The sequence below is a fragment of the Serinus canaria genome, chromosome 1A (genome assembly GCF_022539315.1).
Source record: "Serinus canaria isolate serCan28SL12 chromosome 1A, serCan2020, whole genome shotgun sequence".
NCBI lineage: Eukaryota > Metazoa > Chordata > Aves > Passeriformes > Fringillidae > Serinus > Serinus canaria.
Window position 1 is genome coordinate 1,483,078 of NC_066314.1, and position 12,210 is coordinate 1,495,287.

General features: G+C 39.3%; 1 protein-coding gene across 1 annotated transcript in view; it reads right to left on the bottom strand.

Annotated features, from left to right (window-relative positions):
- Positions 1-7,836: 7,836 nt before the first annotated feature.
- The window catches only part of LRGUK (leucine rich repeats and guanylate kinase domain containing), a 45,640-nt gene continuing 41,266 nt past the window's right edge, over positions 7,837-12,210 (bottom strand). Inside the window, exons 14-16 of the mRNA XM_050985410.1 lie at positions 11,791-11,898; positions 10,006-10,130; positions 7,837-7,899 (exon numbers count right to left, since the gene is read on the bottom strand). Coding sequence (XP_050841367.1) covers positions 7,837-7,899; positions 10,006-10,130; positions 11,791-11,898 — 296 coding nt within the window. The remainder of the gene's footprint in view (positions 7,900-10,005; positions 10,131-11,790; positions 11,899-12,210) is intronic.

Sequence of the window (12,210 nt, forward strand, 5' to 3'; positions counted from 1 at the left end):
GGGAAGGAAGGAAGGTGGGGAGGGAGGGAGGGGAAGGTTGGGAAGGAAGAAAGGTTTGGGAAGGGAAGGGAAGTTGTGGGGAAGGTCTGGGAAGGTTTGACGCAAAGGGGATAAGGGCCAGGGAAGGGAAGGGAAAGGGCCACACGGGAAGGGAAGGGTGAAGGGGAAGGGACGAGGGATAGGGAAAGGGAAGGGAAGGGCAAGGATAATGGGAAAGGGAAGGGAAGCGGAACCCTGTCTGAGAAGGGACGGGAAGGGAAGGGATAGATGGGAAGGGAAGGGGAAGGGGAAGGGAAGGGACTAAGGGAAGGGTAAGGGAAGGAAGGGAAGGGAAGGGAGGAGGGAAGCCGGAAGGGAAGGGAAGGGAAAGGGTAAGGGAAGGGAGGGGAAGCGGAAGAGGGCAGGGAAGGGGACAGGGTGGAATGGGAAGGGAAGGGACAGCGGAAGGGGGGGAAGGGAAAAGGGGAAGGGAAGGGAAGGGAAGGGAAGGGAAGGGAAGGGAAGGGAAGGGAAGGGAAGGTTCGGGGGTTGGTTAATCCAGCGGGAAGGGAAATCCAGCACAGAGTGCCGGAGCTTGGGGGAACAGCTCAGCTCAGCCACCCTGAGCAGGCCCTGGGTTCTATTTCATAGCGGAAATTCTGGAATTTTTGGGATTCTGGGCTTTTTGAATATTTGGGATTCTGAAATATATGGAATTCTGGAATATTATATATTAATATATTCTGATATATAATAATATTAATATATTCTTTAATATATGGGGTTCTGGAATATTTGGAATTCCAGATTTTTTTAATACTTGGAATTCTGGAATACTTGGAATTCTGAATTTTCTGATTATTTGGAATTCCTGGAATTTCTGGAATTCTTGAAATTCTGGACTATTTGGAATTTTGGGATTTTAAAATAATTGTAATTCTGGAATATTTGGGATTCTGGAATTTTTAACTATTTGGACTTCTGGAATTTTTGGAATATTTGGAATTCTGGAATATTTTTGAATTCTGGAATTTTTCTAATATTTGGAATTTTGGAAGTTTTGAATATCTGTACTTCTGGAATACTTTGGAATTCTGGACTTCTTGAATATTGGGTATTCTGGAATTTGTAAGAATTCTGGAATATGTGAATATTTGGTATTCTGGAATATTGGGGATTCTGGATTTGGTGGGGGGGGGAATTCTGGAATTTTTGACTATTTGGAGTTCTGGATTATTTTTAATTCTGGTTTTTTTTTTTTTAATATTTGGAATTCTGGAATTTTTGAATATTTGGGATTCTGGAATATTCTGAATTTTTTTTGAATTCTTGGAATTCTGGAATTTTTGAATATTTGGGATTCTGGAATATTCTGATTTTTTTTTTTTTGAATTCTTGGAATTCTGGAATTTTTGAATATTTGGGATTCTGAAATATTCTGAAATTTTTTTTGAATTCTTGGAATTCTGGAATTTTTGAATATTTGGGATTCTGGAATATTCTGAATTTTTTTTTTTTTTTTTTGAATTCTTGGAATTGTGAAATTTTTTTGACTAGATGGGATTCTGGAATATTTTGGAATTTTGGAATTCTGGAGTCTCTGGCACCGTTTGCAATTCCAGCACGGGGTGTGGCTGTGAGCCCCCAGGGCTGCTGGCCATTGTCCCCGCCGTGGCAGGGCTGGCTCCGGGTGGTCCCCAGGGTCCCCCAGCCCACACCCACCTGGCTCCGGGCTCGCCTGGAGCTCGCTCCTGCCCCGGGAGATGTCCGGGCGCACCCCTGCCGAGGACAGGTGCCGCTGGGGCAGGGGCAGCTTGGCCCACAGCAGCGGCTCCACGCTGGCCAGGGTGGCCTCAGGGGGCAGGAACACCTGCCTCCAGGCCAGCCCCAGCTCCATGAAACTGGGGAGAGACAGGTCTGCGTTAAAAAAGGGGTTAAAAGAGTCCGGGGTTAAAAGAGGGGTTAAAAGAGGGGTTAAAAGAGTCCTGGATTAAAAGAGGGGTTAAAAGAGTCCTGGATTAAAAGAGGGGGTTTAAAAGAGTCCTGGATTAAAAGAGGGGTTAAAAGAGTCCTGGATTAAAAGAGGGGTTAAAAGAGTTCTTGATTAAAAGAGGGGTTAAAAGAGGGGTTAAAAGAGTCCGGGTTTAAAAGAGGGGTTTAAAAGAGTCCTGATTTAAAAGAGGGGTTAAAAGAGGGGTTTAAAAGAGTCCTGATTTAAAAGGGGTTAAAAGAGTCCTGGATTAAAAGAGGAGGTTTAAAGGATTCCTGGATTAAAAGAGGGGTTTAAAAGAGTCCTGGATTAAAAGAGGGGTTAAAAGAGTCCTGGATTAAAAGAGGGGTTTAAAGATTCCTGATTTAAAAGAGGGGGTTTAAAGGATTCCTAGCTTAAAAGAGCAGGTTTAAACGAGTCCAAGTTTAAAAGAGGAGGCTTAAAGGATTCCAGGTTTAAAAGAGGGGCTTGAAAAGATTCCTGGTTCAAAAGAGTCCAGGTTTGAAAGAGAAGCTTTAAAAGTTCCTGGTTTAAAAGAGTCCTGGATTAAAAGTTCCTGGTTTAAAAGAGTCCTGGATTAAAGGAGGGTTTTAAAAGAGTCCTGGATTAAAGGAGGGGTTTAAAAGAGTCCTGGATTAAAAGAGGGGGCTTAAAAGAGTCCTGGATTAAAAGAGGAGCTGGAAAAGATTCCGGGTTTAAAAGAGGGGGCTTAAAAATTCCTGGTTTGAAAGAAGGGCTTGAAAAGATTCCTGGTTCAAAAGATTCCTGGTTTGAAAGAGGAGCTTTAAAAGTTCCTGGATTAAAAGAGGAGGTTTAAAGGATTCCTGGTTTAAAAGAGGAGGTTCAAAAGAGTCCTGGATTAAAAGACAGGTTTGAAAGAGTCCTGGATTAAAGGAGGAGCTGGAAAAGATTCTGGGTTTAAAAGAGGGGGTTTAAAAATTCCTGGTTTATCAGAGGGGCCTTAAAGGATTCCTGGTTTAAAAGAGGAGCTTGAAAAGATTCCTGGTTCAAAAGATTCCTGATTTGAAAGAGTCCTGGATTAAAAGAGGAGTCTTAAAAGAGCCTGGATTAAAAGAGGAGCTGGAAAAGATTCTGGGTTTAAAAGAGGAGGTTTTAAAAGAGGGGGTTTAAAAATTCCTGGTTTAAAAGAGGAGCTTGAAAAGATTCCTGTCTTAAAAGATTCCTGGTCTAAAAGAGGAACTTTAAAAGTTCCTGGTTTAAAAGAGGAGGTTTAAAAGATTACTGGTTTAAAAGAGGAGGTTTAAAGGATTCTTGGTTTAAAAGAGGAGGTTAAAGGGATTCCTGGTTTAAAAGAGGAGGTTTAAAAGATTCCTGGTTTGAAAGAAGAGGTTTAAAGGATTCCTGGTTCAAAAGATTCCCAGATTACAGGATTTCCGGTTTAAAAGAGGAGCTTTAAAGGATTACTGGATTAAAAGAGGAGGCTCAAAATATTCCTGGTTTAAAAGATTCCAGGTTTAAAGGAGGAGCTTTAAAAGTTCCTGGTTTAAAAGAGTCCTGGTTTAAAAGAGGAGGCTTAGAAGATTCCTGGTCTAAAAGAGGAACCTTAAAAGATTCCTGGTTTAAAAGAGGAGGTTTAAAAGTTCCTGGTTTAAAAGAGTCCTGGTTTAAAAGAGTCCTGGTTTAAAAGAGGAACTTTAAAAGATTCCGAGCTTAAAAGAGGAGGTTGAAAGGAGTCCTGGTTTAAAAGATTCCAGGTTTAAAAGAGGAGCTTGAAAAGATGCTTGGAATAAAAGAGGAGGTTTAAAAGATTCCTGGTTTAAAAGATTCCTGGTTTAAAAGAGTCCTGGTTTAAAGGAGGAGGTTTAAAAATTCCAGGTTTAAAGGAGGAGGTTTAACAGTTCCTGGTTTAAAAGAGGAGCTTTAAAAAATTGCCGATTTAAAAGATTGATGATGGTTTAATTACCCTGCACCCCCAGGTGAGTGAGGAGGAGGAGGAGGATGAGGATGAAGGTGTAATTACCCTGCACCCCCAGGTGAGTGAGGAGGAGGAGGATGAGGATGAAGGTGTAATTACCCTGCACCCCCAGGTGAGTGAGGAGGAGGAGGAGGATGAGGATGAAGGTGTAATTACCCTGCACCCCCAGGTGAGTGAGGAGGAGGAGGATGATGAGGATGAAGGTGTAATTACCTGCACCTCCAGGTGAGTGAGGAGGAGGATGGAGGAGATGAGGATTGAAGGTGTGTAATTACCCTGCACCTCCAGGTGAGTGAGGAGGAGGAGGATGAGGATGAAGGTGTAATTACCCTGCACCCCCAGGTGAGTGAGGAGGAGGAGGAGGATGAGGATGAAGGTGTAATTACCCTGCACCCCCAGGTCCATAAGGAGAATGATGGTGATGATGATGATGATGCAGGTGTAATTGGTCCATGAGGATGATGATGATGATGATGGTTTAATCGGTTCATGATGATGAAGGTTTAATTGGTTCATGATGATGAAGATGAAGGTTTAATTACCCTGGACCCCCAGGTCAGTGAGGAGGATGATGATGAAGGTTTAATTGGTTCATGAGGATGATGATGATGATGAAGGTTTAACTACCCCTCACCCCCAGGTCCATAAGGAGGACGATGATGATGATGATGACGATGATGATGAGGATGATGATGAAGGTATCATTACCCCGCACCCCCAGTCCATAAGGAGGACGATGATGATGATGATGACGATGATGATGATGATGAGGATGAAGGTGTAATTACCCTGCACCCCCAGGTCCATAAGGAGGACGATGATGATGATGATGACGATGATGATGATGAAGGTTTAACTACCCCGCACCCCCAGGTCCATAAGGAGGATGACAATGATGAAGATGATGATGATGAAGGTATCATTACCCCGCACCCCCAGTCCATAAGGAGGACGATGATGATGATGATGATGAGGATGTTGAGGATGATGATGATGATGATGATGATGATGATGAAGGTTTAACACTACCCCGCACCCCCAGGTCCATAAGGAGGATGACAATGATGAAGATGATGAGGATGAAGGTGTCACTGCCCCGCACCCCCAGGTCCATAAGGATGATGACGATGATGACGATGATGATGATGATGATGATGATGATGATGAAGGTGTCATTACCCCGCACCCCCAGGTCCATAAGGAGGATGACAATGATGATGATGATGAGGATGAAGGTGTCACTGCCCCGCCCAGCCCAGGTGAGCTCACCTGCTCGCTGGGGTGCTCCTGGGGCCCGAGGACAGCGGTGGCACGGGCCGGGGCACCGGCTGGCGGGAGGGCTCCAGGTCCCTGCACCACCAACATTCAAATTATTGCATTTGAATAATTCAGATATTCAAATTACTGAGCAGGGCACGGCTGGGAACGGGGACTTTGGTTGGTTTAGCACAGCCCAGGGGGATGAGCTCAATCACAAATTGGGAATTTTAATTTATTTTTTAATTTAGCACAGCCCAGGGGGATGAGCTCAATCACAAATGGAGAATTTTTTATTTTATTTATCACAGCCCAAGTGGGGTGAGATAAATCAGAAATTTACCACAGCTCAAGTGGGGTGAAGTTAATAAAAAATTGAATTTTTTTTCTATTTAGCACAGCCCAAGCAGGGTGAGATTAATGAAAAATTGAATTTTTTCTTTTTTTAATTTTATTTATCACAGCCCAAGTGGGGTGAGATTATTCAAAAATTAAATTTTTTTCTATTTATCACAGCCCAAGTGGGGCAAGATTAATGAAAAATTGAGATTTTTTCTAAAATTTTATTTATCACAGCCCAAGTGGGGTGAGGTCAATCAGAAATTATGAAATTTTTATTTTATTTATCACAGCCCAAATGGGGTGAGACAAATCAGAAATTTACCACAGCCCAAGTGGGGTGAGCTCAATCAAAAATTGAGATTATTTAATTTTATTTCTCACAGCCCAAGCAGGGTGAGATTAATCAAATTGGAATTCAATGGGAATAAACTGGAATAAAATTGGGATTAAATGGAAAAATTGGGATAATGGGAATAAATTGGGATTCAAAGGGATAAATTGAATTAAATGGGAATAATGAATAAAGGGACTAAATTTGGAATTAAATTGGGAATATAAATGGGATAAATTGCTAAAATGGGAATACATGGATTAAAAGGAATAATTGAATTAAAATGGGAATAAAATTGGATTAAATGGGAAAATTGGAATTAAATTGGGAACTTTTAAATGGGAATAAATTGGGATAACGGGAATATAAATTGGGATTATTAAAAGGGAATAAATTGAATTAAGGGAATAAATTGGAATTAAATGGGAATAAATTGGAATAATGGGAATAAATTGGAATTAAATGGGAACTAAACTGGGAAATGAAAATTGGGATAAAATGGGAATTAAATGGGATCAAAGGGAATAAATTGAATTAATGGGAATAAATTGGAAAATAAATGGGATATAAATTGGAATTAAATTGGAATTAAATGGAATAAAATGGGAATAAATTGGAATAAAATGGAATAAATTGGATATAAATTTGGAATTAAAATGGGATTAAATGGAATAAAATGGGAATAAATTGGAATAAAATAGAATAAATGGAATAAAATGGGAATAAATTGGGATTAAATTGGAATAAATTGGGATAAAAGGGAATAAAATTGAATTAAATGGGAAATAAATTGGAATAAATGGAATTAAATTGGGAATAAAATGGGAATAAATTGGAATTAAATGGGAATTGATTCGGATTAAATGGGAATAAATTGGAATTAAATGGAATAAATTGGATTAAATGGGATATAAATGGGAAAAAATGGGAATAAATTGGAATTAAATGGGAATTGATTTGGATTAAATGGGAATAAAATGGGAATAAATGGGAATAAAATGGGATAAATGGAATAAATTGGAATAAATGGGACTAAATTGGGATTAAATGTGCAATAAATTGGGAATTAAATGGGAATAAATGGGAATAAACTGGAATTCAATGGGAATAAATTGGAATAAATTGGGATTAAATGGGAATTGATTGGATTAAATTGGAATAAAATGGGAATAAAATGGAATAAAATAGAATAAAATGGAATAAAATGGAATAAAAATGGGACTAAATTGGGAATAAATTGGAATAAATTGGGATTAAATGGGAATAAATTGGGATAAATGGGATATGATAAATTGGATTATAAAGGAATAAATTGAATTAAATGGGAATAAATTGGAATAACTGGAATTAAATGGGAATGATTGGATTAAATGGAATAAATGGGAATTAAATGGGAATAAATTGGATTAAAATGGGATGAATGGGATAAAATGGGAATAAAATGGGAATAAAATGGGATAAAAGGGAATAAATTGAATAAATGGGAATAAAATGGGAATAAATGGGAATAAATTTGATTAAATTGGAATTAAATGGGAATAAAATGGGAATAATTGAATAAAATGGGAAAAATTGGAATAAATGGGATAAATGGGAATTGATTTGATTAAAGGGAATAAATTGGAATTAAATGGAATAAATGGATTAATTGGATTAAATGGGATAAATGGAATAAAATGGAATAAAATGGAATAAAATGGGACTAAATGGGATAAATTGGAATTAAATTGGAATTAAATGGGAAATAACGGGATGCAATGGGAATAAATTGGAAATATAATGGAATCATGGGAATAAATGGGAATAAACTGGATTCAATGGGAAATAAATGGGATATAATTAAACTGGAATTCAATGGGAATAATGGGAATAAACTGGAATTCAATGGAATAAATGGGAATAAATTGGGATAAATGGGAATAAACTGGGATGAGTGGGAAAGGGGTGAGGGGATAAGTGGGATTGAGTGGGGATAAAGTGGAATTCCTGGAATTGTGCAGGTTACCTGTGGGCCAGCAGCACCTTCCTGGCTGCAGAGAATCGTCTCTGCAGAGAGGCTTCTTCCTGGGCAGGGGAAAAACCAAAATGCACCAATTTAATCCAGAATTTTCCATTGCTCCTGCTGCTTTCAGGGCTTGGATCCTCCTTCCTCCTGATGAAGTTCCAGGGGTTTAATTTAAATTGAAATTCAAATTTAAACATCCTGGGGTTGGGATTTGGGAGGTGGATAAATGAATAAATTAAAATGTTATTAATAAATTAAAATAAATTAATTGAAAAATTGAAGACTATTTTTGATTTAATTTAATTGAAATTATTTTATTTAATTTAATTTTTAAAAAAATTAATTTAATTTTCGAAATGAATTAATTTTTTAAATTTAATTGTCAAACAATTGAAACTATTTTTGTTTTCATTTAATTTTAATTTTAATTTTTATTTGTTTGGCTTGGAATGCTGGAAGGTTTTGATCTCTGGTGAGGTTTTGATTTGGTCACAGGAGTCAAAAAATTTCCAGAATTCCCTGACAGGAGGAAAAACTTTTATAAAAAAAATAAATCTATCAAAAATTCCATCCTGCTTTGGTGTCAGCTCTGCTATCAATTATCAATAATCAATAATCAATTCATGCCAATTGAATGGGCTGAGACAGAGCAAATTACACTGCTCAGTAAATGGGAATAAAAGAAATAGAAATACAATATTAACGTAAATAAAAATAAAATATTCACCTAAATATGAATAAAATAAATATAAATAAAATAGTAACCTAAATAGAAAGAAAATAATATAAATAAAATATTAACTTAAATAGAAAGAAAATAAATATAAATAAAGAGTCGCATAAATAGAAATAAAAGAAATAGAGATATATTTATAAATAAATTTAAATAAAATAATATTATATCTATAAAAATCTATCAAAAATTCCATCCTGCTTTGGTATCAGCTCTGCTTTTATTTCTATTTATGATTTAATTTCTATTTCTCGAGCAGTTTAATTTGCTCTGTCTCAGCCCATTCAATTGGCATTAATTGATTATTGATAATTGATATCTGAGCTCTCAGCTGACACCAAAGCACGATGGAATTTTTTATTTATTTATATATATATATAAATAAAATTTTATTTCATTTATATTTTTATAAATATCTATTTCTTTTATTTCTATGAATATTTTATTTCTATTTCTTTTATTCCTATTTTCTGAGCAGTAGAACTGGGCTCTGTCTCAGCCCATTCAATTGGCATTAATTGATAAATAATAAAGTAATTCATTATCTACCAATTAATGCCAATTTGATTTTATTCAATTGGGTTGCCAAAACAATTTCAAGTCCCAGCTGGAACAGCTGAGCCAAAATTTGGCTTTAAGGCTGCAGAAATATTTCGATTTTTTCCCATTTAATTTGCTCTAAGAGGCATCTGGGTTGGCACAGAGAAATAAAAACCTGAAGAGAAATTGAGAAATGAGAATTGAATTTTGCAGCTGGAGGATTTTTCCTTCCTCTCTTGGGAAGATTTTGGGGATTTTGGCTTTAAATTCCCCTTTTTGTGTTCTATCACTTAAAAATAACCAAAATAACCAAAAGAGATATTTTTAGGAGGGCTGAGTCTCCTCCCCTTAAATTTCCATCTGGGATTATGCCCCCCCAGCCCAGAACTTCCCCCCAGCTCCTCACCATTTTTGGGACGTGCCCAGCAGGAATTCCAGGGTTGCACTGGATTTGCCTTCCTTCCTCTCTTGGGAAAATTTTGGGTTTTTTTTTTTTCTTTAAATTGCCCTTTTTTGTGTTCTATCACATCAGTTAAAAATGACCAAAATCACCTGGAGATATTTTTAGGATGGCTGAGTCTCCTCTCCTTAAATTTTCCAATTCTTGGGATTATTTATCCCACCAAATCCCTCAGCTCCAAAACGTCCCCCCTCAGCTCCTTCCCCTTTTTTTGGGAATGTGCCCAGCAGGAATTCCAGAGGCTGTCCCTGGATGATCTTTAAGGTCCCTCCCAACCCAAACCATTCCCCGATTCAGGAGAACCGGGAAATATTGCTGGAATCAGAACGGGACAGAGAACAGAGAATTTGGGGGTTTTTTCCCCATTTTTTTCCCTGAGAACTGGGAAAGGTTTGGCTGCAGCCGCTGGGATCCCAGGGAGCTGCTCCTCACCACGGAGCCCGGCGTTGCCGTCAGCATCTCCAGCAGGTCCAGGGGGTAGTTATGGGTGGAAACGTGCAGGAGGTCACCGTAGGATGGAACCGTCTTTTCCTCTGGGAACAGCAGAGACCTGGAACCTGCAGGGGGAGAGAGAATCCTCAGTGAGAACGTTCGGGACCAGCAGGAAGGAACATTCCCCATGGCATTCGCCAGCCCCGGAGCGGCCAAGGACAGGCTGGGCTGGGCTGGGCTGGGCTGGGCTGGGGTGGAAGAGGATCTGCAGTGACTGCTGAGAGGCAGAGGTTTGATAAGAGGGTCCGTGTTTGATAACAGGATCCGTGTTTGATAAGAGAGTCCGTGTTTGATAAGAGGATCCATGTTTGAGAAGAGAGTCCATGTTTGATAAGAGGATCCATGTTTGATAAGAGGATCCATGTTTGATTAGAGGAGGATCTGTGTTTGATAAGAGGATCCACGTTTGATAACAGGATCTATGTTTGGGAAGAAGATTCGTGTTTGATAAGAGGATCCGTGTTTGATAAGAGGAGGATCCATGTTTGATAGACGGATCCATGTTTGATAACAGGATCCATGTTTGATAAGAGGATCCATGTTTGATAACAGGATCCATGTTTGATAACAGGATCCATGTTGATGAAGAGGATCCATGTTTGATAAGGATCAGTTGAAGGATCCATGTTTGATAGAGAGATCCATGTTTGATAACAGGATCCATGTTGATAAGAGGATCCATGTTTGATAGGAGGATCCATGTTTGATAAGAGGATCCATGTTTGATAAAGAGGATCCATGTTTGATAACAGGATCCATGTTTGATAACGAGGATCCATGTTTGATAACAGGATCCATGTTTGACAACAGGATCCATGTTTGACAACAGGATCCATGTTTGATAAGAGGATCCATGTTTGATAAGAGGATCCATGTTTGATAGAAGAATCCATGTTTGATAACAGGATCCATGTTTGATAAGAGGATCCATGTTTGATAGGAGGATCCATGTTTGATAGGAGGATCCGTGTTTGATAAGAGGATCCGTGTTTGATAAGAACAGGATCCGTGTTTGATAAGAGGATCCATGTTTGATTAGAGGATCCATGTTTGATAACACGATCCATGTTTGATAGGAGGATCCATGTTTGATGAGAGGATCCATGTTTGATAAAGGGATCCATGTTTGAAAAGGGGATCCATGTTTGATAGGAGGATCCATGTTTGATAACACAGGATCCGTGTTTGATAAGAGGATCCATGTTTGATGAGAGGATCCATGTTTGATAGGAGGATCCATGTTTGATAGGAGGATCCATGTTTGATGAGAGGATCCATGTTTGATAAGAAAAGGAATCAGGAAAGTCCATCCAGAACCCCAAAAGAGAATCAAGAAAACATCCAGAGCCCCAAACCATCCTCAGGAGAGCTGGAAACTCCATCTGAGCCCCAAACCATCCTCAGGAGAGCTGGGAACTCCACTGAGCCCCAAACCATCCTCAGGAGAGCTGGGAACTCCATCGGAGCCCCAAACCATCCTCAGGAGAGCTGGGAACTCCCTGTGAGCCCCAAACCATCCTCAGGAGAGCTGGAAACTCCACGGAGCCCCAAACCATCACCAGGAGAGCTGGGAACTCCACGGAGCCCCAACCCACGCTCCTGGAGGAACCAGCCCTTGCAGAGCAGCTGGAGGAGGTCCCAGGTCTCACAGGCTGCACCATGGACAGATTCCCACCCATCCATTGCCAATAATTGGGAATGTCCTGAGGATCAAAACCACCTTACCTGCCAGGCCCCCGAAGCCTGGGAGTTTCTCCAGAGCCTCAGGAGGCTCCTTGCCCATGTAGACCTTGACGAGGAGAGTCAGCTCTGAGAGTGCCTCATCCATCTCATCTGCAGAGAGAGAAATGCACTTCGTGGCAGAGGGGAAAAAAAAAAAAGGAATAAAACCCAACTTTTCATCAGTGCAAAGACACAAATCACACGAGTTTGACACAGAAATACGATTTTGGCTCAGCCAGAAAATACAGAAATGCATTGTTTGGCACACAAATACATTTTTGATGTCTCCTGGGGAGAAAAACTTGGTCTTCATAAACAACACATTGAACAAAAGCTGAAATTCTCTGCACTCAAATATTCTCCTGTGGGTTTATTTCTTTAGGGCCATATTTAAATGGCCCCAAAGAAATAAACCTACGGATT